At 41.8% G+C, this 27,415-nt stretch overlaps 1 protein-coding gene across 1 annotated transcript in view; it reads right to left on the minus strand.

Moving 5' to 3' along the window:
- Positions 1-8,741: 8,741 nt before the first annotated feature.
- Positions 8,742-27,415, minus strand: part of LOC308532421 (alcohol dehydrogenase 6-like) — a gene marked incomplete at both ends in the record, with an annotated part of 35,677 nt that continues 17,003 nt past the window's right edge. Inside the window, 9 exon segments of the mRNA XM_081109869.1 lie at positions 8,742-8,766; positions 10,681-10,819; positions 11,633-11,768; positions 15,383-15,643; positions 15,844-16,063; positions 16,207-16,294; positions 18,436-18,574; positions 21,731-21,840; positions 21,843-21,879. Coding sequence (XP_080965995.1) covers positions 8,742-8,766; positions 10,681-10,819; positions 11,633-11,768; positions 15,383-15,643; positions 15,844-16,063; positions 16,207-16,294; positions 18,436-18,574; positions 21,731-21,840; positions 21,843-21,879 — 1,155 coding nt within the window.

A 27,415-nucleotide genomic window follows, 5' to 3' on the forward strand; every position in this document is an offset into this window, starting at 1 on the left:
AGAAAAAAAGAAAAAGAAAAAGACAAATAGCCTCCCAACCAGTCCTAAAAAGCACACACACACACTCACAGACACAAAACAAACAAACAAACAAACAAACAAACAACAACAACAACAAAATATATACTCAACAATCAAGCAAACAGAAACAAAACAATAGAAAGATAAAAGAAGAAGAAAAAAAAATTTTGGATAGTGAAGAAAGATAAGAGATATGTGTATAAGGATTTAGAGCAGTGAATTGGTAATAGGATATATAAGTAGGGTGAAATTTTGACAGGAGGTAAACAGAAGGAATAGGGAAAATCTAAAGCAGGAATAGGGTAAGAGAAACAGGACAACAGAAGTGGAAAAGTGAGGGAGAGGGTTTTAGCATAGAGGTAAAATTGAGGTAGGGAAAATTGATGCTAAAGGAACAATGAAAATAGAATGGAGAACACTAATCCCAAAATAAAATAAAGAGAAAATAAAATGGCACTTAAAAAAATGGTAAAATGGTAGCAGTAATAATACTGGTTAAAAATAACAATGTAGTAATTAAAAGGGTAAAATCAGGTGATGGAAAAAGAAGAAAAAAAAATTGGTTTCTAGTTAAAAGGTGAAAAAAGAAAAAAAAAATTTGCAGTAGTGAAGGTCCTTAGGTTCTTCTATTCGTCAGTCTGGCTCGCCTTAGTCCTATCCAGAGCTGGTTCTTTAATCGTCACCTTGCTCTGTGTTGTTGCTGGGATTGAAAATCCCTCTATAGGCCAGACCCTGTTAACTCCCAGGGACTGATCAGATTATTTTAATCCTTGATCTCCTTCAGGGTGGAATCTGGGTGTGGCTGTGCTCCTTGCCTGGGGGCTAGGTGGAGGAGTCCCACCCTCCGGAGAGAATGGCTGCCCGGATCCTGGGCCCAGGGGTGTCTCAGCACTCAATTCGCTGCCACCTCTCCCGGGCCCCCCCTCTCTCCTCAGTCTCTCCCCAGATTCCACTTGTCTTCACCTTCTCCCTCTCTTCAGCACAGGTGAGTGTCTATATCCAAAATGTCTTATGAACAGGATTCAGTGAAAACAAACAAACACCGGCCGCGGAAACAGGGAAGGCTGAGTTTCTGTAAGCTCTCTTACCAGCACTGCATGGTCTGGTCAGCTCTTCAGGCTGCCCCCTTTAGGCTCAGTCCTCCGTGATCACAGAACCCAGATCTCAAATCCCCTGGTGCCAGGAATCCCGCGGTTCTCCTTTCCCCCTTCAGGGGCTGTGCCTGTCCCAAGGGACTCGGCTGTCTGCCACGTGGTCTCCCTATGAACCCTCTGGGCTCAGAGGTTTGGCAAACTTTCCTGCCCAGATCCCTGGTTTTTTACCTTTCCAGGGGAGTTCTGCCCTTCCCGGCTGCAAACTGTCTCACAAGCTGAGTCTGATTTTAATTTTATAAAAGATTACTTTACTTTACAGAAAGAGTAAGATGTTTCTTTAAATAATAGCAGTTCTTATTTTATCACAGTTATGATCTTGTTTCTTAAAATTTGACTTACAAATTACCTGGAATACTTGCACTGTGTAAAGCATGGTGCACACATATTCCATGAGAACTTCAATGCAGCATTAGATATTGGGTTTTACCTACTAATAGGATCATACACATTTCAAGAGAAAACCATGACTTACTTTGTTAGCTGTGTCTGCGGAGAGTTCAGTTTGCTCCATTACTCTCTCTGGCTGATGCAGGAGTGCAAACTCCTCTGACTCTTCTCACCAATTTAGAGTGAGTATTTCACCCCTCAGGGTGACTCATCACACTGCACACCAATCAGGAAGGGAGGGAGAAAGGAAAGGGAGAAATAAAAAAATTCAGGGAAAGGGGAAGAAGGAAAATGAAAGCTATGAATGGGGGAGGAAGGAAGAGGATGAGAACAATATAAAGGGAAAGAAAGGAGGATCATTGGAAGAAAAATAAGGAAAATAAACAAGTGTTTAAAAGGAAATGTAAAAGATATGAAATAAAAATAACCCCCTCTCTTACAATGTATACAATGATGCTTTATGGTTTGGAAATACTACATGCATAATCTCATTTTATCTTTAACCCAATCTTGGACTAATTGTTCATATCATTCCTTTATGGAATAATTTTAGCTAGAGCTCAAATAAGATTTCTAGTTTCAAGTATCATGATTTTGCGGAGGGTGGAGGGGGGGAGGGGGGTGGGGGGAGGGGAATAATGAAAAAAATTAAGAAATTATGAGAAGAGAAAATAGTTTAGAAAAAATGGTAAAGATTGGTGAAAGATAACAGAGAAGGAATGAGTGTGAAATATGGATCAAAATTAAAGATATTATTTAAAGAGATCAACCGAAGGACTTGTATGCATGCATATAAGCATAGCCAATGGATGCAAGACACTAGGGAGTGGAGGGTGAGGGCATGTGCCGGGGGATAGGAAAGGCTAGGGGAAGGTCAATGGGGGAAAAAAGGAGACACATGCACTACTATTTCTAATACTTTAAACAATAAATTAAATTAAAAATAAGAACAAACAAACAAAACATTGTATTAGTCAGGACAGAAACCTAAGTCAAACTGCTTTATGCAAAAATAGATATTTAGTGGCTCAAGTACCACAGTAATCTATGTCATCTGGTTTTAGGAACAGAAGTTTTCTCAACCTTGGCACTCAAATCTATAAATATACTAGAGGCCTGGTGCATGAAATGCATGCATGGGTGGGGGTCCCTAGGCCTGGTGGGTGATCAGGGCCAATCAGGGCCAGGCCGATCAGGGCCCAAAGGCCCTGGTGGGGTCGGGAGAGGAGGTGACAGTGGCCAGGCTGGGTGCAGAAGGAACAGATGCCGGACACTGACGCTGCCCTCAGTGCCCCACCACCCCATGGTTCCCCACCTCCTCCCCACTCCTTCCCTCAGTGCTGTGCCACCACCGGGGGGCCTGCTGGCCAGGGGAGGGATTGGGGAGAGGTCAGGGGAGGTATTGATCCCCCGTTTGTAACATGCAGAAGCATCATTGATGCTTCTATCTCTGTTTTCCTCTCTGAAACCAATCAAATATATAATTTTAAAATGCAAGGTTTTTAGAGGAAGAAAGGTAGGGCAAGGGAGCTATTGAAGGGGGTCATTTGAGATTTTGCTCACATTGCAGCTAGGAAAACATAAGGTGGTCCTTAGGGGGGTGACAGGTGAGGAGTGGCAGTGGGTGGAGCAGGACACTGTGGGCTGAAGAACAGGTTATAATGACTGAGAATGTCTGTGACAGTGACATCGAGCATGTGTTGGGGCCATCGCTGGGATCATGCATCCCCAAGAGGTTTTGATTCCAGAGGGGAGGAGAAACATGGAGATCAGCAGGCCTTTCTTAGCCTAGAAGGTGATGTGGGTGGCAGGAGCCGGCTGCCCTGCTTCCCTACAAATGTAAACACGCAGTGTAACTGCACATGGACTTTAGTCACATGGCCAAATCAATGCCCAGCCAGTGCTGGTGGCTGTGTCCTGCCACTCTCTGGCTGTGCTGCAGTGCTATTGGCTGGGGGGGAGGGAGGGGAGGGGAGAAGGAGGGAAGGAGGTGGGGGGAAGCCACGTCCCCAAGCACAGGTAGTATGCAAAGGAGCGGGCAGGAAGCCCGAAGCTGAAAGTCAGAGCTGAGGTGGCCCTACAGCACTACCTCCGTCCGCCATGGAGCTGGACGGGGAGCAGCTGTCAGTGCGACCGGCTTTGGAGTCACCAGTGAGTCCCTGCGAGCCCGTGGTGTGCCAGCTGGGCCAGGCGGGGCCTGGGGAGGCCTTTCTCTCCTGGAGCCATTCTCCCCAGGGTGGCAGCATTGGCCGCTTCCCCACCCCCCCCCACCCCCCCACCCCCGAATTTATTTATTTTTTTTTGGAAAGCAAGCTCTGGGCTTGCGGTTCCTGGGATCCCTGGGCCATAGCGTGTGCCTCCAGGACTCACTGCGCCCCCCTCCCCCTCCTCCTGCATTGAGCGTCTGGGCCCCTGGTAGTCAGTGCACATCATAGTGACTGGTCGACCAGTCATTCTGGTTGTTTTGCTGTTATGGTCACTGGGCTTTTATTACTAGTATATAGGATATTTACTGGTTGTCCACTGTTCCTCAGATATTTGCTGAGTTGATGAAAATAATGGTGAATAAAAATGGTGTAAACAAGACAGAGTGTCTCTCCCTCTCTGGCTGAAACTTACCTCAACGTTGGCTTATCTTAAAACTCATTTATTTCATCTTATTTCTTTTCTTTGGGCAAAGGTTCTGCACTGGAGTGTAGGGTTAGAAATAGTACTGTCTACAGAGGCTGTGTGTTCTCTCTTCCCACCCCACCCCACCCCAAATCACCTCATTTTTTCCCTAATCAAATCAACTGAGTCAGCCCTGTTCCTATATTTTGAATCATCTTTAGAAAAAAGAGAGAGGTGGCTATTTTGAGTGGTCAGGTCTTTGTAAAAAGGAGAAAATGTCATTGTGTTTTGTACTGGCCTACTACGAAGTGTCACTGCCTGGCTTTTCTCCTTTTCAAAGATCAGAACTAGGAGGACACTCCAGCATCAAGTGTACTAAGTCCCTTAGACACATGGTAGCTAGTACTGAACATGGAAACTGTATGTCAACAGCACAAGACCCCAAAGAATGTTCTTGCATATGGGGCCCCAGGACCTCTTGATAGAACAAGAATAAAGACTAGACTCATCCAAAACTGCTACAGTGCCAGGTGAGAACCCGCTGTGGGTGTTCTGAAGGGGAATTTCTGCTCAATACAGAATGGTTCACATCACCCAGAGAGCACTGTTGGAGATGCTATGAAATTAAAACCAATGATGTGGCCCCTTTGTACCTGAGACATCTAGATTCACCTTCGGAGACCTGAGAGAAATTTGTGACTTGTAGGAAAGGACAAGATAGCCATTAGGGATATGCTCATTTATGCTCAGCCTAACATAAGGAGACTGGCTTTGATCTTTTTTCTGATAGCATCTACTAGCAAGTTGGAAGACTCCTGAGATATACTGCATATATTGTGACTTATATACTCTACAACAATTTCATTAAAATGCAGTAAGCTGAACACTTTCTTCATTTTTCCAAAACTGTCATGATTTGAACTTTCATTAGGTTGTCCAAGCATTTAATTATTCAGGTTTCCTCACTGCCCAATTCACTTTGTGTTTTGAGCATTCCAGACGGGAGATGAGTAGGACCTTTCTGGCTAATTGAAGTCTCTGTTAACTATACTTGAGAAACAAAAAACAATAGTTACCCTAGCCGGTTTTGCTCAGTGGCTAGAGTATTGGCCTATGGACCAAAGGGTCCCAGGTTCAATTCCAGTCAAGGGCACGTACCTTGGTTGCAGGGTTGCAGGCTGGTCCCCAGCCTGGGCCCTGGTCTGGGCTCCTGCAGGAGGCAACCAATTGATGTGTTTCTCTCACATCAATATTTCTCTTCCACTCCCTCTAAAAATCCATGAAAAATATCCTCAGATGAGGATTTAAAAAAGTGTCCTAATGCCTTTCTCATATTTTATCTTATTTATTCCTTCATTTATCAAGTTTTTTTATTGTGTCAATTAATATATGCCACACCTTGGTCTAGTCACTGGAGAATAAAAAAGTTAATGAAAAAGTGATGGTGGCTACTCATCGGAGACCTTTTTATAGGTTTTTATTTGAGTTGAGCCAATGTATGTGTATGACTTCCCACAAAATATTCAAGCTACAAGGGCCCTATAAATCTGTGACTCAGGAACAAGTTCTCTGAATGTTTCTTCATCTATGTAAGTAGTAGGATGCACTAGGTCCGTGGTTGGCAAATTGTGCCTCCCAAGCCACATGTGGCTCTTTGGCCCCTTGAGTGTGGCTCTTCCTAAGTCTTAGGAGTACCCTAACTAAGTTAATAACAATGTATCTACCTATATAGTTTAAGTTTAAAAAATTTGGCTCTCAAAAGAAATTTCAATCGTTGTACTGTTGATATTTGGCTCTGTTGACTAATGAGTTTGCCGGCCACTGCACTAGGTGATCTATGAGGAATCATATTTTATTGCATTATGTGTACTAAAGAATAGAGTGCATCTTTTTTTCTGCTCTGTCTTGGTGAGTTCCACTGCCCTATCTTTTAGTCTTTTCATCTTTTCATTGTCTGCTGTTGAATCCCTCTTGTGTATTTTTCAGTTCAGTTATTGTATTCTTCAGCTCTGTGACTTCTATTTGGTATTTCCTTATAGTTTTATCTCTCTGTTGAAGTTCTCACTGTCTCCATCCATTCTTCTCTCAAGTTCAGTGAGCATTACTTTGAACTGGTTATCAGAGAGTAAGTAATCTATGTTTATGTTTTTAATTTATAGTATTTTTTTCATTAAGTTCTTTTTCTGAGTTTTTGTCTTTTTCTCTCATTTGAAATGTATTCTTTTGTTTCCTCATTTTGTTTGACTCACTATGTTTGTTCCTATGCTTTTGCAAAACAGCTGCCTCTCTTAGTCTTGAAGGAGTGGTATCACATAGGGGATGAACCTTATCTTTCAACCTTGATCTAGTTCTTAGTTGTCTCTTGAACCTTTGTGATTATGTAAGTAGCCTGACCTCCATGGAAATCTGAAGGTGTCTCCTGGCTGACAGTTGTAAAAATTGGGACTTCAGACAAGTGTGTAAGCTCCTTTTCAGGAGGTACCGAGAGCTGTGGAAAGATCATATTGCCCTGCCCACATTCTCTGAGAGTGCCTCTGTAGCCTCTGGATGTGTGACAGACCTTAAGCCTGTCCCCCAGGTTGAAGCTCTAGGACAAACAAATGGACCTTTTCCACACACAGACGGGATGTGCTAGTCTGCTGTCTGTGCAGCATCCTGGGTGTGGTAGCCTGCCTACAACTGTCTTTTTAATTGTTACAGTCACATGGGTCCCAGGAATGCAGGCCTCTTTGGCCTCCAGGGTCAGGCAATCAAGAGATGTCCCCTCTGTGGATGGCGCTTGCCCACCAGCTTTAGTGAGACTGCTGGGGAGTTGTAGACAGAAAGCGGGGCCTGCCCACAGCTTTAGATAGAGGGATAGTGCAACAATGGCACTCACCAGTGCCTCTGTCTTCCAAGAAAGTCCCCAGTGGTCCCTGACCCTCTGGTAGATGATTTAAAATTAGCAAAGGTATCACCTTCACATATAGTCCAGGCGCCTCTCAAAGTGCTTTGTGCTGGGTCCCTGAACAAGTGAGCCCCTGTGCAAGCCCCTCCAAGAAAGTATGCCAGGTCCCCACAGATCCTTGGGTCTTCCGGATGTAAGCCCTGTTGATTTCCAAAGCCAGACATCTTTGGGGCCTTTTCTCTCCAGTAAAGGTGCTAAGGATTGGGGAGCCCAACTTGGGGCACAAACTCTTAGCTTCTCAGGGAGAAACTTGAAACCCATGAGAACCTGCCAATTGTAGGTTGCTATACTGGAGGTGGGTTAAAACCAAGATTTACATATAATTAAATTAACAGATTATTTTTTGTTATTAATTCGCTGTTATTTTTTAAAACAATTTTAGCAAAAAGGCCATATGTTGGGGAAAAAAACACGGTAGTCATTTCACTGACATGAATAAATATTACATAACTATAGCTATAGTCTACATATTTAAATCCAAGAGTCACTGCTTGGAAAAATGTTCAGCAAATGATTACCATGTGATCATATAGCATCATATGCGGTAATTGGTTCTGTTGTCACCTGGCATGATTTTCTGCAGCAGTTTATTTTTAATTTTCTTCTGAAGCAGTTTTTTAATAAATATATGTTTTTATTGATTTCAGAGAGGAAGGAAAAGGTAGAGAGAGGTAGAAACAACAATGATGAGAAAGAATCATTGATTGACTGCCTCCTGCACGCTCCCCACTGGGGACCCAGCCTGCAACCCAGGCATGTGCCCTTGACTGGAATCAAACCAGGGACCCTTCAGTCCACAGACTAAGGTTCTATCCACTGAGCCATACCGTCTGGAGCTGGTTCCATTTTTTTTATCATTTGATTTTGTTCACTAGAGTCCTTGTTCATTTATTTTGATTATTAGATTCAATTGTTAATAGATATGTATTTATTGCCATTTTATTGTTAATATTTTTTAATCTTTTTCTCCCCTTCTCTTTTTTAAAGAAGACCCATTCATGTAATACTGGTTTGGTGGTGATGAACTCCTTTAGCCTTTCAAAACTATATGACCCCCCAGCATGTTGTGGAAACAGCAAGATCATTATATAAAACTTATAGTGGCATGAAAGATACAGAGAAATTTGTATATCATGAAGGTAACTTGAGGATAACTCAGTGACAATTTTCATGGACTGATGACAGAGATCAGCTGGGCTGATAGTTGCGTCAACAATATCACCAATTAAATCCCATCATTTTTTTAAAGGACAAAGAATGATTTATATAATACTAGAGGCCTGATGCATGAAATTAGTGCAAGAGTAGTCCTTCCCCCGGCTGCTGGCACTGGCTTCCCTCTGGCACTGGCTTCCCTCTGGCACCCAGGACCCAGGCTTCCCTCGCAGCCTTGGCTTTGTCCAGCCTAATTAGAAAATCATGCTTTTATTATTATAGATTTGTTCTCTGAGAAGTTATTTTATTATGATTACATTCAAAACGCACTTGTTTTATTTTGCACAATCACATTGCATTTCCATCTCTGATGCCCCTTATTCCACTGCACTGGAACCATCAGGAAAGTGAAACAGGAAAGAAGGAAGTGTCCAAGGATTATCTTGTACCTTTTATCATCTTGGATCTTAGAACAGCAGAATACAGCGGATGCTGGAAACATAAAAGTGCAATGTTAAAATGATTGAATTGCTTGAGAAACAATGATTTCAGCAAAGCAATTATGCACTGTATCATGAGAGTCTGCATTGCTTAACCATGCCCACTCCCAACTCCATCTTCACCTTAGTTCACCTGTAAGAAATATCACCACACCATCTGATTGGGATATCTTTCATATCACCATCTGGATCAGCCATGAATGGAAGCCCCCAGCTTTCAGCACTGTTTCTTCTGGCTGCATGACCACAAAAACATTAAAACCCTTTGCTACAGCTTCTGATAAGCTTTTTCTAGCCTTAGAATATAGTCCCATGTCTAGTTAGGGAAGAAAAAATGGGTCCCCTTGGATCCTTTCCTTTGGCAGTATGCTTACTGTTTGATAAATCCCTTCCCTCCACTCTTCATAATTTCATATGAGATTCCTTGACTTTGCATTTTTGATTTAATGGCTGACATGCTAGATCAAAACTAACAAGGGATAGCAGTGTAAAATTTAAAAACATAGATTAAACCTATTTAAACATTGCTTAACAAATAAAGAATACAGGTGCAGTTGGAGAAGAAAGATGTGCTTGCAATCAGAATGAGGAAATCAAACCGGGGAATCAAACTGGAATCATCATAGGAGTAATCCCCCATTTATTGCTTATTGCTTGTTTTCCAATGTATCTTCAGCACTTAGGGCATTCATGGCATAGAGTGTGCCATCACTACATATGTTTTGAATGAATAAATGAATGTATGAACACAATGAGTGAATAATCTATCTGTGAAGGTGTGCTAGCTAAAGCAGACTGACCATTTGTCAGAAATAATGCAGAAAGGATTTGTGTCTTGGGTGGAGTCTAAACTTCTGCCTCTAAGATTCTTTGTAAGACTCAAGTAAAGTCAACTCATTTATTCTATGCCAGAAGCCGGTCCACCCTTGCTGCTTGACACAGTCGCTGCAGGGAAGAAACATCTGCACAGCATATGTTTCAAGGGACCTGGCGTATATGGCATATGTTTGCTCCCCCTCTTAGTGCCATGTGTTTTAACCAGGACCACCTCCCCAAGAAAGGTTGTTTCCCCAAGTGGGGATTTTTCCCTGGACTTAGGGATTAACAGGACTAAGGAAGGGAATAAATCAGTAAAACCCCTTAACTAAGTGCCAGCCGGGTAGTTAATCGCCTTAACTACGAACAATCACGCTTAAGCTACATGATCTTTACTTAGGATAATATCCTTCAGTTACTTCCTTGTAGCTTAACAGAACAGTAGAGTAGTGACCTTGGAATGGAGATAACACCTTGGAATAGAATGGATAGGATTAAAATCAACAGAACTAGATGGAGATGGGATTTTTGGCAAAGGTCAGATAAGAAACTATGGACATGAAACAAGGAACTGTAGAAGGTGAAGGGAGGACCCAAAACATACCATGATGTGATTATAGAGGCATGCTTATAGGGTCAAATGGTATAAATACAGATGTAACAGGACAATAAAGAGAAAACCCAACTATGCTGATCAACTGAACGCTGCCTCTGTGTTATTCCTTCTTCGCCGACCCCGTCCACACCTTTAGGAAACCCTGGACCTGTTGGGGCTGGACTCCAACAATTCTAGGTTATTTCTTTAACCAGAAAAATAACACATAATTGACTAATGTGGGTTAGAATGTTTCTTAGTGTTAAACTAAATTCTTGAACATTTCTTTGAAATAGGTTGATGTGGGTCTTTCCCAAAAAAGGGCCTGCAGGTAAGACCTTTTCTTATCCTAGTAGCAAATAGGGTGGAGCATACGAAAAATATTGAAGGCCCAAGTAGCCATCTCTTTCTCACAGAACCGCTTAGAAATGCTTGAAGAATGATTTTCTCTGAATATAGTTCAGAATATAGAAGATTATAAAACAAAACACTCACACTTTTCCAGCATGGTACAACTCGAAAGCTTTGTGGATTTGGTCAAAAGGAAGCTGATGGGTTGCTAATGGATCTATATTAATTTTATTTTGCAGGTAACAAGTCACTAGTTGGGGAATACAGTCTCTGGTTTTATAATCTGCAAAAACAAAAAAGTTATTGTAATAAGATGTGAGAAATACCAAACCAACAAAAAGGAAAAAAAATCAAATAATTCATGGAGATGGATAGTGTTCCTCTGAAAATTTACCATCGAACATAAAAAATAATAGATTTGTACATCAGAAGCCATTGACTTCTGTTGCTAAATGTGGCTTCCATAAAGAGTTCTGTTACCTAGAACTCTTTTGAAGAAAAATTGGGTCAATATTTACATGCTACTGAGTGGAAAATGGCCCATTTCAACTACCAGTCTTTGACTCCCCTCCTGGGTTTACTATTGCACAACCATTTTCCCCTCTCTTTATTTACACATATAATGATGGCTTGGGACTTACCATCAGAGGAATGGGTGGAGATGGGAATGTTAATTTATTAAAGCTGTTGCTCAGAATTGCTCAGATATAAGGGCTCCTCTGGGAAGGCAAAAATCAGTGCCAAAACACCAGGTTGGTGGATATAATTATCCAAAGAGCATTGCTGTTAAAATAGCACAACAAACTGAAGCCACCAATTTAGAACCAAAGTTGACTGAATTATTTCGAACACTGAAAAAATGCCAAAACTATTTTGCATGAGATAATATTTTATTCAAACTTTTAAAAGTTGCTTATTTAAATAAACTAAAATTGACTTGCAAAATGCACAAACTCATTGGAGGAGAAATCTTTGGAGACTTCTACCATGATAGCTGTGTTTCTTCAAGGAGAGGAATTTTGAATTCCATATTTCTACAAAATTAAAAATGATTTCATGAGATCAACAAACTGGTTCCATCTATTCACCCACCTACCTCCTAAACATACACCCTTCATTGTCCGTCCAGTGATAATCATTTCTGCTTCAAGGCAAAGCTTTGTATTTGGTGGAGCCAGCCCAACGATCAGACAGACACCATAGCTCGGGTTGCAGGAATCCCAAGCAGCAAGCTGACAATGATAATCATCAATATAAGTACATTTCCTTTTATAAATAGCAAGTACCACCAGAGGTGGAAGGATTTCTAACCTCTTCCTGGGCAGATGCTACTTCAACTTCAATTTCAACACTGCCAGTGATGGGATCCCATTAGAGAACCAATAGAGTTTAGTGGTAAAAGCACAGACTCGGCTATCTGTGTGACCTTTAGGTAAGTTACTTAACCTTAAAATGCCTCAACTTCTTTATTTGTAAAAAACAATAATAATATCTACTTCATAGAGTTATGAGTATTAAGTGATTTGTCATTTTTAAAACATTTACAAGACTGTCTGGCAAATAGTAAGCACCATGTGTTTATTAAATAAAATACCCACTGCCTCAAAGGCCATATACCCTGTATTCTTTGTCTAACCTTACTTGCCATGACTTTCTGTCCAACTCATTTCTATTACAACAAAACAAAACAAATATGTACATATTTGTGTGTGAAGTTTCATTTTTTTAAATTTAAAAAGTCAATTTTCTAAGGATGTATAGTGTATTTCTTCATATCTATCCATTTTCTTTTTAAAAAAATATATTTTATTGACTTTTTACAGAGAGGAAGGGAGAGGGAGAGAGAGTTAGAAACATCGATGAGAGAGAAACATCAATCAGCTGCCTCCTGCACACTCCCTACTGGGGATGTGCCCGCAACCAAGGTACATGCCCTTGACCGGAATCGAACCTGGGACCCTTGAGTCCACAGGCCAATGCTCTAACCACTGAGCCAAACCGGTTAGGGCTCTATCTATCTGTTTTCACTTCTTTTCTGGGTCTTAATTCTGCTGTCTTCCCCCTTTTTCTCCATTTTGCCTTGTCTCTTTCCTATTGCCTATATTACTACTTCTATTTCAATCTTTGGCTAAGTGCATTAGCTACGTACTGAAATGTATTGAATGTCTATATTCCCTCTTCTAACCTGTAAGATCCAAGAGTGCAGTGCCTATTCTATTCACCCTTGTATCCCTAGAATGTAACACAGGTGCATAAAAGCTAATTTTTTCAAACAAATGGATGATTCTGACACAGGACACACATAAATATCTGATAGGAAATAAATAATCTATATAACCTATACCAGTGATGGTGAACTTATGACACGCGTGCCAGAGGTGACATGCGAACTCATTTTTTTGGTTGATTTTTCTTTGTTAAATGGCATTTAAATATATAAAATAAATATCAAAAATATAAGTCTTTGTTTTACTATGGTTGCAAATATAAAAGATTTCTATAGGTGACATGGCACCAGAGTTAAGTTAGGGTTTTTCAAAATGCTGACACGCCGAGCTCAAAAGGTTTGCCATCACTGACCTATACTAATAATAGCCTAGGTCATCGCGCCTTCACATCATCACAAGACAGCCACGTGCACAGCGGAGGCAAGGCCCGGCAGCCATGCTGCACAGTGAGGCCTGGAGGTCCTGTGACTCTGCACAGTGTGGAGGAGGCTGGTCCCGGTGTCTCCACCGCCTTGTGCAGAGGAGGCAGGTCCCAGTGGGGGAGGCGGGTTGCCGCAGGGGAGGGCAGTTGTGGGCAATGAGGCTGGCAGGCAAAAGCAGTTAGGGGGCAATCAGGCAGGTAGGCAAGCTGTTAGGAGCCAGCGGTCCCGGATTGTGAGAGGGATGTCCAACTGCCGGTTCGTCCAGCAGTCGAACATCCCCCGATGGGTCCCAGATTGGAGAGGGTGCAGGCTGGGCTGAGAGATACCCTCCTACACCCATGCACAAATTTCATGCACCAGGCCTCTAGTTAAATAAACACATATATGAAGAGCTAGGAATAAATAAAATGGAATATTGGTATTATGGGCCTTTGCATGTTTAAACTTTGTATACTATAATGACACTAGGGGCCCGGTGCACGAAATTCGTGCACTGGGTGTGTGTGGGCGGGGAGTGTCCCTCAGCCCAGCCTGCCCCCTCTCACATACAGGGAGCCCTCAGACATTGACCCCCATCACCCTCCAATCGCAGGATCGGCCCCTTGCCCAGGCCTGATGGCAGGGGACCCTCATTTCCCCCCATCACTGGTTCTGCCCCCAGCCCAGGCCTGATGCCTTGGCCAGAGGCGTAGACCCCCATCACCCTCTGATCGCCTGATCGGCCCCTTGCCCAGGCGTCAGGCTTGGACAGGGGACCCCCATCTCCCTCTGATCACTTTGCTCCACCCCCCGCCCAAGCCTGACACCTCTGACCCAGGCTTCAGGCCTGGGCAAGGGGACCATCATATCCCTCCAATCCCCGGCTCCGCCCCCCACCCAGGCCTGATGCCTCTGGCCCAGGCATCAGGCCTGGGCAGGGGACCCCCAGCCCCCTGCCCAGGCCTGATGCCTCAGCCAGAGGAGTTGACCCTCATCACCCTCCGATCACCAATCACCGGATCGGCCCCTTGACCAGGCCTGAGGCCTCCGGCAGAGGTGTCAGGCCTGGGCAGGGGACCCCCAGCTCCCCGCGGTTGCAGGCTCTGCCCCTGCCCAGGCCTAACGCCTCTGGCCTAGGCGTCCGGCCCTGGCAGCGGGGACCTGCAGTGGCAGCGGGGGGGCGCCGCGATCTCGCTGGCTCCGCCCCTGCCCCTGCAGGACGCTTCTGGCTGAGGCGTCCGGCCCGGGCAGCGGGGACCTGCAGTGGCAGCGGGGGGCGCCGCGATCGTGGGCTTCGCTTTAGGCCCAGGCAAGGGACCCCTAGCTCCTGGGACTGCCAGCTTCGAACGTGCCCAGCTCCCATCGCTGGCTCCACCCCTACTTCCTGCTATCACTGGCCAGGGCGGCAAAGGCGCCTGATTCTTCGATCATGGCTGGGGGGCAGGGCAAAGGCAGCCCCAGGGCCGCCTTTGCCCTGCCCCCCACCTCTTAGCTCCCCCCTGGGTTTCCGATCACTGTCAGTGGCAGGGGGCTTCTTCCTGCTTTCCCTTTCGCCTCCCTGCATTGTGCCTACATATGCAAATTAACCGCCATCTTGTTGGCAGTTAACTGCCAATCTTAGTTGGCAGTTAATTTGCATATAGCCTTGATTAGCAATGAAAAGGGTAGCGCCGTACGCCAATTACCATTTTTCTCGTTTATTAGTGTAGATATCTTTAAATATATATTTCTTTCATTTTCAAAATTAATTTATTGGGGTTACATTAGTTAACAAAATTATATAGGTTTTGCATATACAATTCTATAATACATCACCTGCATACTGTATCATGTGTTCACCATCCTAAGTCTAGTCTCCTTCTGTCACCATTTATTCCCCCTTTAGCCTCTTCTATCTGCCAGCCCCCTTTCCCTCTGATAATCACCATACTTTTGTTTGTGTTTATGAAGGTTTTTTTGTTGTGGTTAATCCCTTCACCTATTTTACTCAACCCTCTTGCTCTACTCCATTCTGTCAGTCTGTCCTCTATCAATGAGTCTGTTTCTATTTTGTTTGTTTATAAAAATGAATGCCTTAGAGTAAATTTATGTTCTATTTTTAGATTTGGGGTTCACAGTTCCAAAACATATGTTCAGGAGATTTTTTACTTACCTGCATGAGGATATTTAAGGTGTATTCATTGATTAAACATCTCATTGTGCCCCAAGCCTACATACCATGGTATCAACGAGACCAATGGCCTCAAAGGCAAAGTCAACACCAACGACTGTCATTTCCTTGACCACTTGCTGGACTGGCTTCTTGAGGTTCCGAGGGTTCAGACAATCAGTGACCCCTAAAGCTCTTGCCCGGGGAAATTTTTCCTCATTGATATCAACTCCGATGATTCTAGAAGCACCAGAGGCTTTGCAGCCCATGACAATGGCTGAGCCTATTCCTCCAAGTCCAAAGACCACACAGATGGAACCAGGGGTGACCTACAAACTCACCAGACATGTTTGTATTAGGAATCAAACCTGGACACGTGTAATTAAGAAAACAAACAAACAAACAAACAAACAAACAAACAAAAGCAACCATTGAGACTTTTGGAATATCAGTTGAAACATTGGTCTAGTTTTAATGTTTTCTAGGCAAATCACTACGACACATACTATTCCACAGAGGTCTTCCTCACCTTGGCTGAGTGAACAGCAGCCCAATAGCCTGTAGGTACCTCACAGCTTATGAGACAAATTTTATCCATAGGAGCAGCATCATCAATTTTTGCAACTGAAAACTCAGGCACAACAGTGTATTCAGAGAAGGTACTTGTGCGGAAAGAGTGATAAATCTTTTTTCCTTTGCAGGTAAATCTGCTCGTCCCATCCATCATTAATCCAGAAGCAGGTAGAATACTAATCCACAGTGACACAGACACAGGCACAGGTACCAGCACGGACATGGAGTTGTAAAGAGAAAAGTGAGCACCTTTAGCTACAGGTCAATGCTTGCACAATATAAACAATTTAGTAAAAGAGTGAGGGGTTAATCTACTAACTCTTGTTTCTCACAGAAGTTTCCCTTCAGGTGCAAGCAGGAATTGCATTCTCTACACTGTGGAATAATGAGTGTGAGGACTTTATCTCCTATAAATAGGGGGGAAAAAGTAACCATTAGTTAAAATTATTATTGGAACAGAAATACAATAATGTGTTTATAAAGATTTCATTGGATGACTTGAAAACTTTGAGTGGACAGATTACAGCAGCCAGTATAACATTTCCCATGGTTGTTTGGCAGAAGAAACCATATAACCTGGTTTTAGAAATGCCATTATTCTTTTGGGCAAATAATGAAAATTTGGAGATATCCCCTGTTTGATAGAGAGTTGTAAGTTGGCTTGCCTCTATTCTGAAAATAGAATAATGAAATCAGGACTGAATCTTAGTGATATCATCTAGTTTAATCCCTTTGAAAGATTTAAGTTCCACAGTAGTTGTCACCTGCCTAAAGTGGCCTGGCTAGATAACAGCAGAACTCTCTTTACTGAGTCTCACTGCCCCACATTCATGCTATTCATGTATAGTTCATCAACTATAATGCTATTGCAATCACATATATAAAATAAAATGCCCCTGATTATTATATCCACTCTCACTATTCTATTTTTATTAGGAGGCCTCCTCATAGTCTCCCCACACTGACCCATAGCAGACAGACCTCTGACATGTTTTCTTAGTGAGGCTAAATTCCAAGACATGGTAACTTCAGAGAATAAAAGTAATTCCTCTTCCTGCTTCTGGAGCACTTTCTATGGAGGGTGGCTTTTAAGTTGCAGAGTTGTGGGAAGAATATTGATTACATTTGGATCCAGTTACTAGCTAGCCTTCTTGGGCCCTAGGGGGACAGACTAAGTGTAGGGTCAGGGAAGAAAATCAACATGATCATCACAACTTACAAAGACCTCGGCAGAGTTCTACAATATTGTTCCTATACTAGTCCTTACAAACTTTTACAATGCAGAAACTATTCCCCTTCGACCTCTTGCAGAGCTTAGTTGGCATTAAAAAATCTCTCGTAGTTTAGATAGGGCACATCGTACCTTCACTGACCCAAAGGTACTGGATCTCAAATTCAGAAGTTCTGCTATCGTCCTTTCTCTTCAAGTGCTCATCATTTTCAATAAAACTTGCACTGGAATTTTTCTAGCTGAAGAGTAGCTACAGTATATATCCCTCCTATTTGCATTATGTTCTTGGAGATGTAAAGGCCATGAGTTTCTACTTTTGTCCCTCCTGCTATAACTAGTGTCATATGTAGGGTAGACATCCATACTTGCTTGGCAATGAATACCTTGATGGCAGGTTGTGAATGTTCTGACCATGCACTTTCCTAGCTCTCTCTGTGTGCATGGCTACAGGCTGTGAGTGTTTCTAGTGTCTTAATCAATGTGACTGTTTTTATTCACTCAGATCATTTCATATATATATATATATTATTGATTTTTCACAGAGAGGAAGAGAGAAGGATAGAGAGTTAGAAACATTGATGAGAGCAAAACATCGATCATCTGCCTCTTGCACACCTCCTACTGGGGATGTGCCAACAACCAAGGTACATGCCCTTGGCCGGAATCGAACCTGGGACCTTTCAGTCCGCAGGCCGATGGTCTATCCACTGAGCCAAACTGGTCAGGGCGACTTGGATCATTTCAGACATGCTCAGAATAGGTATGCCAAGGTCCCTTTTGATTAGTCTTGGAAAGAGCATATACTTGCTTTCCTTGATTCTTTGAAATAGTGCTATCATCCTATTAATAAAAATTCAAGTTCTGTGTTCTAGGTGTTTAGGACATTTATTCATTTGTCAAACCCATTCAATGTATTTTATAGGCCTGCCCTGTGTTCCTCTGAGAGTTGTGTTCCTCTGAGAATATATATATATATATATATATATATATATATATATATATATATTCCCTGACCCTAAGAGGTTTTCAATCTATTTAGAAGTCCACTGGTCCCATCTCAACTTTCATTTGGCTATGAATATATACTTGGCCCAACCACTGCCCCTGGATTGCTAGAGATGACAGCAGGGAAACTGTGTGACTCTTGGAATGACTAGATACATTTAATATCATGATCTATAATTAGTTAGAAGAATCTAGAGGTAAACCAAGTTATTTCTTCTATAAATAGGTTAATGCATTATAAGTTTCTTCACTGTGTAAAGATAGCTCTTTGGCAGGTTGTTCATGGAAAGGCTTTTATGGCCCATTACCCACCTGGTTTCAGTGAGCTCACTCCTGTGCCAATACTCTCCACAATACCAGCTCCTTCATGGCCTGGGATTAAAGGGAAATGCATAGGGAGCAATCCTTTCAGTACATGATCATCAGAACCACAGATCCCTGTAGATTTGAGCTGCATAGGAATTAAGTGACAAAAGATTAATTGGTTTGGATTTTTTTCCTCTTTCTTTTATCTGAGGATGATTATTAAAATTTTTACATGAATTATCTCTTTGATATTTATAACAACTCTCAGAGGAACACAGGGCAGGCCTTATTATCCCAAACCTAGAGGTGAGGAAAGGAGGATTCAAAGACTTGGAATGACTTGCCCAAAGTCAAATGGCACATGTTTCAGACCTGGAAATAAACTGAGGTTTTTTGAAATCTACTTTGTACAGCCCATGTCATAAAACAGTTTTGAAATATGAGGGGCAATTACAATGAAGGACTTTTTGACCATGTATCAATAGCACCATCTTTGAGGTGAAAAACTGAAAGCTTTTCCTTTAAGATCAGAAACAAGACAAAGATGCCCACCCTTGTCACTATTATTCAACATAGTAGTTGAAGTCCTAGCCTGAGTAATCATGCAAGAGAAATAAATAAAAGGTACCCAAATTTGGAAAAAAAATTAAAACTGTCACTATTTGCAGATGGCATGATTATATACACTGAGGGCCAGATTATTATGACCACCTGACGTTTGTAGGCAAATTAGCTATAATTTCGCACTGAAGTTGCTAGAAGGCCAGATCATTATAAATAGGGAAGCAGGTTGTTTACCACGACAGTAGAAGTGATTTTTTTCTGAAGATATGGGTAAACAACGCGATTTAACAGCCTTTGAACATGGGATATATACACACACTGAGTGGCCAGATTATTATGACCACCCCATCAGTACTTCATTGGACCACCTTTTGCCTTCAATACTGTGGCGATTCTTCTTGGCATTGACTCCACAAGATGTTGAAAGGTGATGTGAGGAATTTGACAGCATGCCTGATGAATAACACTGTCCAGTTCTGTGAGAGTTGATGGTTGTGGAACCAGCTGCCTGATGGCTCTTTTAACTTCGTCCCACAAATGCTCAATTGGATTGAGATCTGGTGATTGTGGGGGCCACCTAAGCAAGGTAAAGTCTCCCTCATGTTCTTGAAACCACTCCTGCACAATACGAGCACCATGGCATGGCACATTGTCTTGTTGGAAGAAGCCATCTCCATTGGGATACGCCATCAACATGATAGGATGAACTTGATCAGCAATGATACTTAGCTATGTTGTGCTATTCAGACGTTGTTCCACATGAATTAAAGGACCAAGAAAACATGCCCCAAACCATAACACTGCCCCCATCAGCTGGAAGGGTTGTACTCATGTATGTGGGGTGCATGCTTTCATGCTGTTTCTACCAAATTCTCACTCTGCCATCTGCATGATGCAACTGGAAAGATGATTCATCGGACCACATGACTTTTTTCCAATGCTCGACTATGCAATCCTTGTGTTCCTTTGCAAATTGGAGATGTTTTATCTTGGTAACTGCAGACAGCAAAGGTGTTCAAACAGGCCTTTTGCTTCCATATCCCATACGATGCAGTATATGGCTATTTTGCCTACAAATGTCAGGTGGTCATAATAATCTGGCCACTCATGTTCAAATATATCCCACATTCAAAGACTATTAAATCACATTGTTTACCCATATCTTCAGGGGAAAAAAATCACTTCTACTGTCGTGGTAAACAACCTGCTTCCCTATTTATAATGATCTGGCCTTCTAGCAACTTCAGTGCGAAATTATAGCTAATTTGCCTACAAATGTCAGGTGGTCATAATAATCTGGACACTCAGGGCATATGGGTTGCCTTCTATATGTGTCCTGATCAGGGATCAAACCCACAAACTTTTGGTGCACAGAATGACACTCAACCAACTGAGCCACTCTGGCCAGGCCTCAACCTTAACTTTATCCAGGATTCAAAGTGATATTGCTCAGGTCCTTGCTGTGTAACTTTCACCATGGTAAGTTCTTCTGGAGTTATTATTTAAGGTGCAGCCTCTGTAGTTAAGGAGCATATCAATGTAAGAACAGAAAATATTGGCTAATTACTAAATATTTCAATGATGATGATCTAGTACACAATAACTAAGGATTAATTAAATGCCCTTTGTATGAATGAAATAGATGATGTAACTTCTCAATAATGGTCAGTTACCAAACACCTTCCTTTGTGTACATTCTTATCACCTTTCTTTTTTCTTTTCAACCTCTCTCATTGGTGAAAGAAAGTCTTTACTGTAACAACAGACAATTGATAATTTATTTAGTGTTAGTTCTCATATTTTCCTGTTTTGTCTTTCATTATTGCCCAACTATCTCTACTTTCCTCCATCCCTCCATCTCTCTTTCCTTCTGGCATCCTTCTAATTCCCTTCCTTTTCTCTGTTACTCTTTGAACCATCCTTCTATACCTTCTACTTTGATTAGTTATGGACTAGAAGCATATAGCTTTAAGTGTTTGTTGCATTCATTGAATCAAGTGTTGAATTTCCTGGTCTTAAATTAGAAGATAGGTGACTTTAATGTTTAATAAGACTTTAAACAAAAGTACTCTTAATCTTGTGTATTTAATGATTTCATAAAATTTGAGATATACTGATTGAGAGGTTGATTTGAGAGCAGTGAGGGGCTTTTGACAAATCAATGTTTTCCAGTCCTTGGTCTAAGCTCTGTTCAATAATTTTTAATGCTTTCAAATGACTTTGAATACCATCACAGGGTCCAGCTGCTCATTCTTAGAAATTGAAATTTACACATGGTGCATTTTTTTCAGAGAAATTCTGACATTTTTATAACATCTGAGCACAACACAATTGAGATATAAAATAAGTCTGTTAGTCACTAAATATTCATTTGTATCATAGAAATATGGGGAAATGCATTCATTGTCCTTTTCCCCAAAATGAAAAGTAAGTAACACTTAAAACACATTCTAGATCACATTGTCAAGTATATTGGCCTATGATATTATTTACTATAAGTAAAAAAAATTAATACTAAGTAATACTAGAATAAAAGTAATTATATTGGCTGAGTGAACTGCCAATATTTTACTGTTATTAAGAATATCTCAAACATTCATTGACTGCATTTATTTATCTTAATTTTTAAATATTTTACTAAATGAACAGATTAAAACTACAAATTATGTAGTTAAACACTAAGACAGTGTTTCGTGAATTTAACTTCTAAGGTAAAGATTAAAAGTCTTAGATTTACCTTAATACGAACTTCTCCAGCCTTTGGAGGCTCCACCTGAACTTCCTCAATTGCAAGAGGAGAATTTGTTTTCCAGGCAATGGCTGCCCTGCACGTAATTGTCTGTTGACACAGGACAATAAAAGGACATCATTAGCAATAACATTTAGCTTTTATTCTGATCACACAAATGGCACTAACGTGTTAAAATTTGTTAAAATAATAAAGACATAGGAAAGAGATCATTGCAATTTCAGGATCAAGCTGTTGAAATTTTAGCATATATCCTTGTAGTCTCTTATAGTATTTTTATGTAGTTGAGATCATGTCATACAAGCATTTTTTATTCTGCTTTATTGCTAATTACAGCCACCAGGTATTGAACATTTACCCTTTACTTGTTCATAAGCATTTTATCATGACTTTAAAATGCTTTGAAATCGTAATTGTAAATGGCCACTTTTATTTCATCATTTGAATGTGTCCTAATTTGCTTAATCAGTAATTACCAAGACAGGTAGTTATTTACATTGTTTTGAGTATCATAAAGAATATTGTGAACAACTTTGTTTATAATTTTGACTTGCTTGACTTTCTTTTTTAAATATATTTTTATTGATTTCAGAGAGGAAGGGAGAAGGGAGAGAGAGAAACATCAATGATGAGAGAGAATCATTGATCTGCTGCCTCCTGCACACCCCTTACTGGGGATTGAGCCCGCAACCCGGCATGTGCCCTTGACTGGAATCAAACCTGGGATCTTTCAGTCTGCAGGCTGACACTCTATTCACTGAGCCAAACCAGCTAGGACTTGCCTGACTTTCTTAAGTAAGAATTACTTTGGAAAGGATAGAGAAATTGTTAGGACTAAATTGATTTCCAAATCTCTTTACAGGAAGGTTGAGATATATGGCACCATTTATAGAAATATAAAAGAATATCTATATCATCATTGATTTCACTCTCCTTAGCATTGACTTAAAAATATAATATCAGACAGGCAGAAAGAGCTAGTTATTTCACTTAATTAGTGTATTTTGAATGTTAGTGATGTTCAATGTTCTTTATATTTATATTAATTGCACATATTATTCTCTATTGTGGAGTGTTTAGTCATATAATTTACGTAAGTATCTACTGACATCTTGCTGTGTCTTTTTTTAATCATTTGACCTCATAAAAGCAGTCACCTGTTGTTTGTCAACTTGTCACATTATTTTCCCCTGCTGATTTCTGACCTGTAATTTTTTATGAAGGTATATGCATGCACACACATAAACACACATTTTTAAATTTGGGTTTATAAAAGTACCTTTTTCCTTTTTTTTTAATTCCATCTCTATATTTTGAAAATTCTTAGAGACCAAATAAATATTTCTTATTTTTTTCTAGATTTTTCTAGTTTTATTTTAAAATATTTCTTTTAAATTCAACTGAAAATTATTTCATTGCATGAAGTTATGGAGCCTAAATGAATTGTCCCAGGATGAACTCTTGTTTCTTTTGTTTCTGCTTAAATTAGAGGGGAAAAAGGGGGGAAATCTGTAATACTTTCAACAATATAAATAAATAAAAAATTAAAAAACTCAGATGATTTTAAACCAAAGATAGCTCAACAACAACAAAAGAAACATGAAACTACACCATTTTTAACATTGTAAGTTAAATACATCCCTCCCATGGTGGAGACCAAAGAGAAATATTAATGTGTATCAGTAGATATTACAGTTACAAATACAATATATAAAAAATTAGTAACTTTACTATATGTGTTTACTACAAGTTTCTTTTTGGAAACTGCTTCTATTCTGTTTATCTTTCTCTCTATTCTTACACCAGCACCTCAATTCTTTGAATACTTAAACTCTTTGATGCATCTTAATACCAAACACTAGTACCCTTCATAATTTCATGTATACTCTATTCGTAAGTTTACTACCCTACTAATTGTAACATATACTGAACTGGATAAATCTGTTATGTCTTTAGGAATTTAGATACTAAAGAAGAGATAAGAAATGCCTTATAATACAGAGAAAAGGGACAAATGCCACAAAAAAAATTTAAAGAAAATGTTATAGAAAATATTACTTTTTTTCTGGGATAGAATTATTCTGCTTTCACTTATCAAACTCAAGTGAGACTATAGACTTCATGAAAAAACTTTCCTAATTTCAAAAATGATACACACTCAAGGAAAAACAACTAGAAAATACTTCCAATCAAGGTAGCAGAGTAGGTAAATGCTGGCTCACCTCCTCCCAAGGTCACATCAAAATTACAACTGAATTCTAGAACAGCCACTCTTGAGAACCACTGGATTAGTTGGACAGAACACCTATAACTAAGGCTATCAAGTTGAGACTGTTGGATGGGCAGGGACGTGACATGGTGCTGGTCCCAACCCACAGTTAAGAATAGGGAAGATATCTTGACTGCAGAGGACCGCCCTCCACCTCTCCAACGTACACACCCAAGAAGTGTAGACCTTGAGGAAAAAAAGATGCCTACAACATCTAGGTTCAAATTAAAACTAACAAAATAAAACAGAGCCCAGCAGTCATTTCTACACAAGGGCCCCTCATGCAAACTGCACTTCAGAAAGAAGCTTGCTCTGAACTGCTTGCCTCTGCACTGAACTGCTTGCCTCTGCACTGAACTGCCTGCCTGCACTGTGTTTCTGCCATCTGAACCAGCCCTTATAAAAGAGTTCCTGGAATCCTATCTCAACCAATAGGACTAAAGCTTCCTCTACCCAATCAGAGCTGTGCAGCTATATCCCCCTTCAGTTTTTTCACTGACTAATTAGAGTGGCTCCATTTTGACCAATCACGACAGTGTCTTTTGGACCAATCAAACTTCGAGGATTGGGACTCCTCATTTGCATTAGGACAAACCAATCAGGAACCAGGGGTGGGGACTTCTGTCTATATAAGTCAGTTCCCTTCTAGCTCTTGGAGAGCACTTACCCTTTCCACTGAAGGCTGAAGAATGTGTATCCACTGGAGCAGACCAGCACAAGCAGAGCAGAGCAGAACTGTTTAGCCAAAGAGGGGCCTTGCCCCAGGACCACCTCTCCCAGGCCCTCCTAACAGCCATGTTATTTCACAGCTGTGCTGTGTCACAATTGAGATGTTTGGATTGCATAAAGTTTTCTTTTTCACTGCACCCCAAACTGGGGAGTCCTGTTGAATTGATTCCATAACCATCGGTTGACAGAAGCAAGAGTTCCCAGCTCCACACCAGGCTCCCCAGCTCAGCACCAGTGACAGGAAGAGGAATCCCCACCATGTCTGTGAAAGTCAGCGGGGATTCTATCCGGGCGAGAAAGAGGGCTGCTGTACATCCACGGGGCTCGAGTACAGACTCACTGGCTCACAAAGAGTTGCCCTAAGCCCCAGAAATGGGACAGACACTTAGAAAGTACCAGGGACACATGAAGGAAGAGGAACTGTCTGGCTTCAGGATGAGAATGGGAGGGGCAGCCCTCTCTGGGAAGGAAATGCTGGCAGGCACTATTGTTTCTCTGTTGAACTCTCCTCACACACAGCCATAGGCACTGAATCTGAGTAGTCATTAACCTGGCTGACACTGCTTTAGCCCCATCCTGCTGATTCCCTGAGACCCTGCCCCATCCATCTTGTGCAACTTGCATAGAATAGTCACTTTTTCCGTGACTGTTCTATACAAGCGGCCAGCTCGGCCCATACTGTGGACTTTTCTAAAACATCTCAAAGATCCACAAACCCCAAAAAAGCAGCAGCTGGCCTTGGCATGCCCTGTGCCTCTTGCTAAATGGCTCCAAGCCTGGCATTAGTGGCAGCCAACCTCAGTTCACAGCATAACCACTCCCAGGTGCTTCCAAGTTCAGGAAAGGCAATGGTCAACTGTAGATCACTTTGTAGCTCCAGACACAGGTCGCAGCTAATTGTGGCCTATACTGAAGGCCCTTTCAAGAGGCTCCAGATCCAACACACCTTGTAGCTGGCTTCAGATCACACCAGAGAACCACCCAATTAGCACCACAAATGACACACCCAAAGGGTAGACTTGGCAGGCAGAGTCCCACTAAAATAAGTTCTGCTTTAGGGAGTCAGCCCCCTACCAAAAGCTTATGTGCTGTAGCCAGTTCTCACAGCCAGCCAGCTTGAAGGTCAGTCTCCACCCACTGATGTGCCAACAGCGATCTAGTCTCAACTGCAATAGGAGAGCACACACTACTCACACAAGGACCACCGCTGGAGTACCCACAAGATATCTACCACGTAAGATCACGTTACAAAGACTGGGGACACATAGCAGATCTACCTAATACATAGAAACAAACACAGGGATACAGCTGAAATGAGGACATAAAGAAACACGTCCTTAATAAAGAACAGTGCAAAACCCCAGGAAAAGAACTAAATAGGGAGAACCAAGATGGCGGCATAGGTTAACTCCGGAGTTTGCTGCCTTGAACAACTACTTCAAAAGTGAAACTAAAAGACGGAACGGACATCACCCAGAACCACAGGAACGCTGGCTGAGTGGAAGTCCTACAACTAGGAGGAAAGAGAAACGCATACGGACACTCAGAGGAGGCGCAGTGCTGAAGTCAAATTCTGAGGTGCGGAGTGCGCGGAGCGGGCTGGCGGCGGAGGGCGCGGCTGGCGTTTTCAATCAGGAGGGAGTCGCAGACTCTGAGCTCCAGATACGGGCGAGTCTTTAGGGACCCAGACTCAAACGGGAGAAGCGGGACTGTCTGGCTTCGGTCAGAGCGAGTGCAGCTTTCTCTCCGAGGTTTGCAGCCGTTGCTGGGACTCAGAGAGGCAGAGCCCCTGGGGACAGGACTGAGAGCCGCCATAACTGATCTCTCTGGCCCACCCTATTGATCCTGTGCGACCCGCCCCGCCCAAGCCCTGCACAGAGGCATTTGCCGGATAGCCTCAGGCAAAGGCTAGATTAGCACCTCCCTAGAGGACAGAAGTTCTCTCACTGCAGACACAGCTGATTCTCACAGCCACTTGGCCTGGAGGTCAAACCCTCCCTGGTATTAACTACAGCAATCAAGGTTTAACTATAAGACTGCGCACAAAGACCACTAGGGGGTGCACCAAGGAAGCATAACAAAATGCGGAGACAAAGAAACAGGACAAAATTGTCAATGGAAGATATAGAGTTCAGAACCACATTTTTAAGGTCTCTCAAGAACTGTTTAGAAGCCGCCGATAAACTTAATGAGATCTACAAGAAAACTAATGAGACCCTCGATGTTATATTGGGGAACCACCTAGAAATTAAGCATACACGGACTGAAATAACGAATATTATACAGACTCCCGACAGCAGACCAGAGGAGCGCAAGAATCAAGTCAATGATTTGAAATGCGAGGAAGCAAAAAACACCCAACCGGAAAAGCAAAATGAAAAAAGAATCCAAAAATGCAAGGATAGTGTAAGGAGCCTCTGGGACAGCTTCAAGCATACCAACATCAGAATTATAAGGGTGCCAGAAGATGAGAGAGAGCAAGATATTGAAAACCTATTTGAAGAAATAATGACAGAAAACTTCCCCCACCTGGTGAAAGAAATGGACTTACAGGTCCAAGAAGCACGGAGAACCCCAAACAAAAGGAATCCAAAGAGGACCACGCCAAGACACATCATCATTAAAATGCCAAGAGCAAAAGATAAAGAGAGAATCTTAAAAACAGCAAGAGAAAG

This window comes from Myotis nattereri, assembly GCF_964212035.1.
Source record: "Myotis nattereri genome assembly, chromosome: 1".
Taxonomy (NCBI): domain Eukaryota; kingdom Metazoa; phylum Chordata; class Mammalia; order Chiroptera; family Vespertilionidae; genus Myotis; species Myotis nattereri.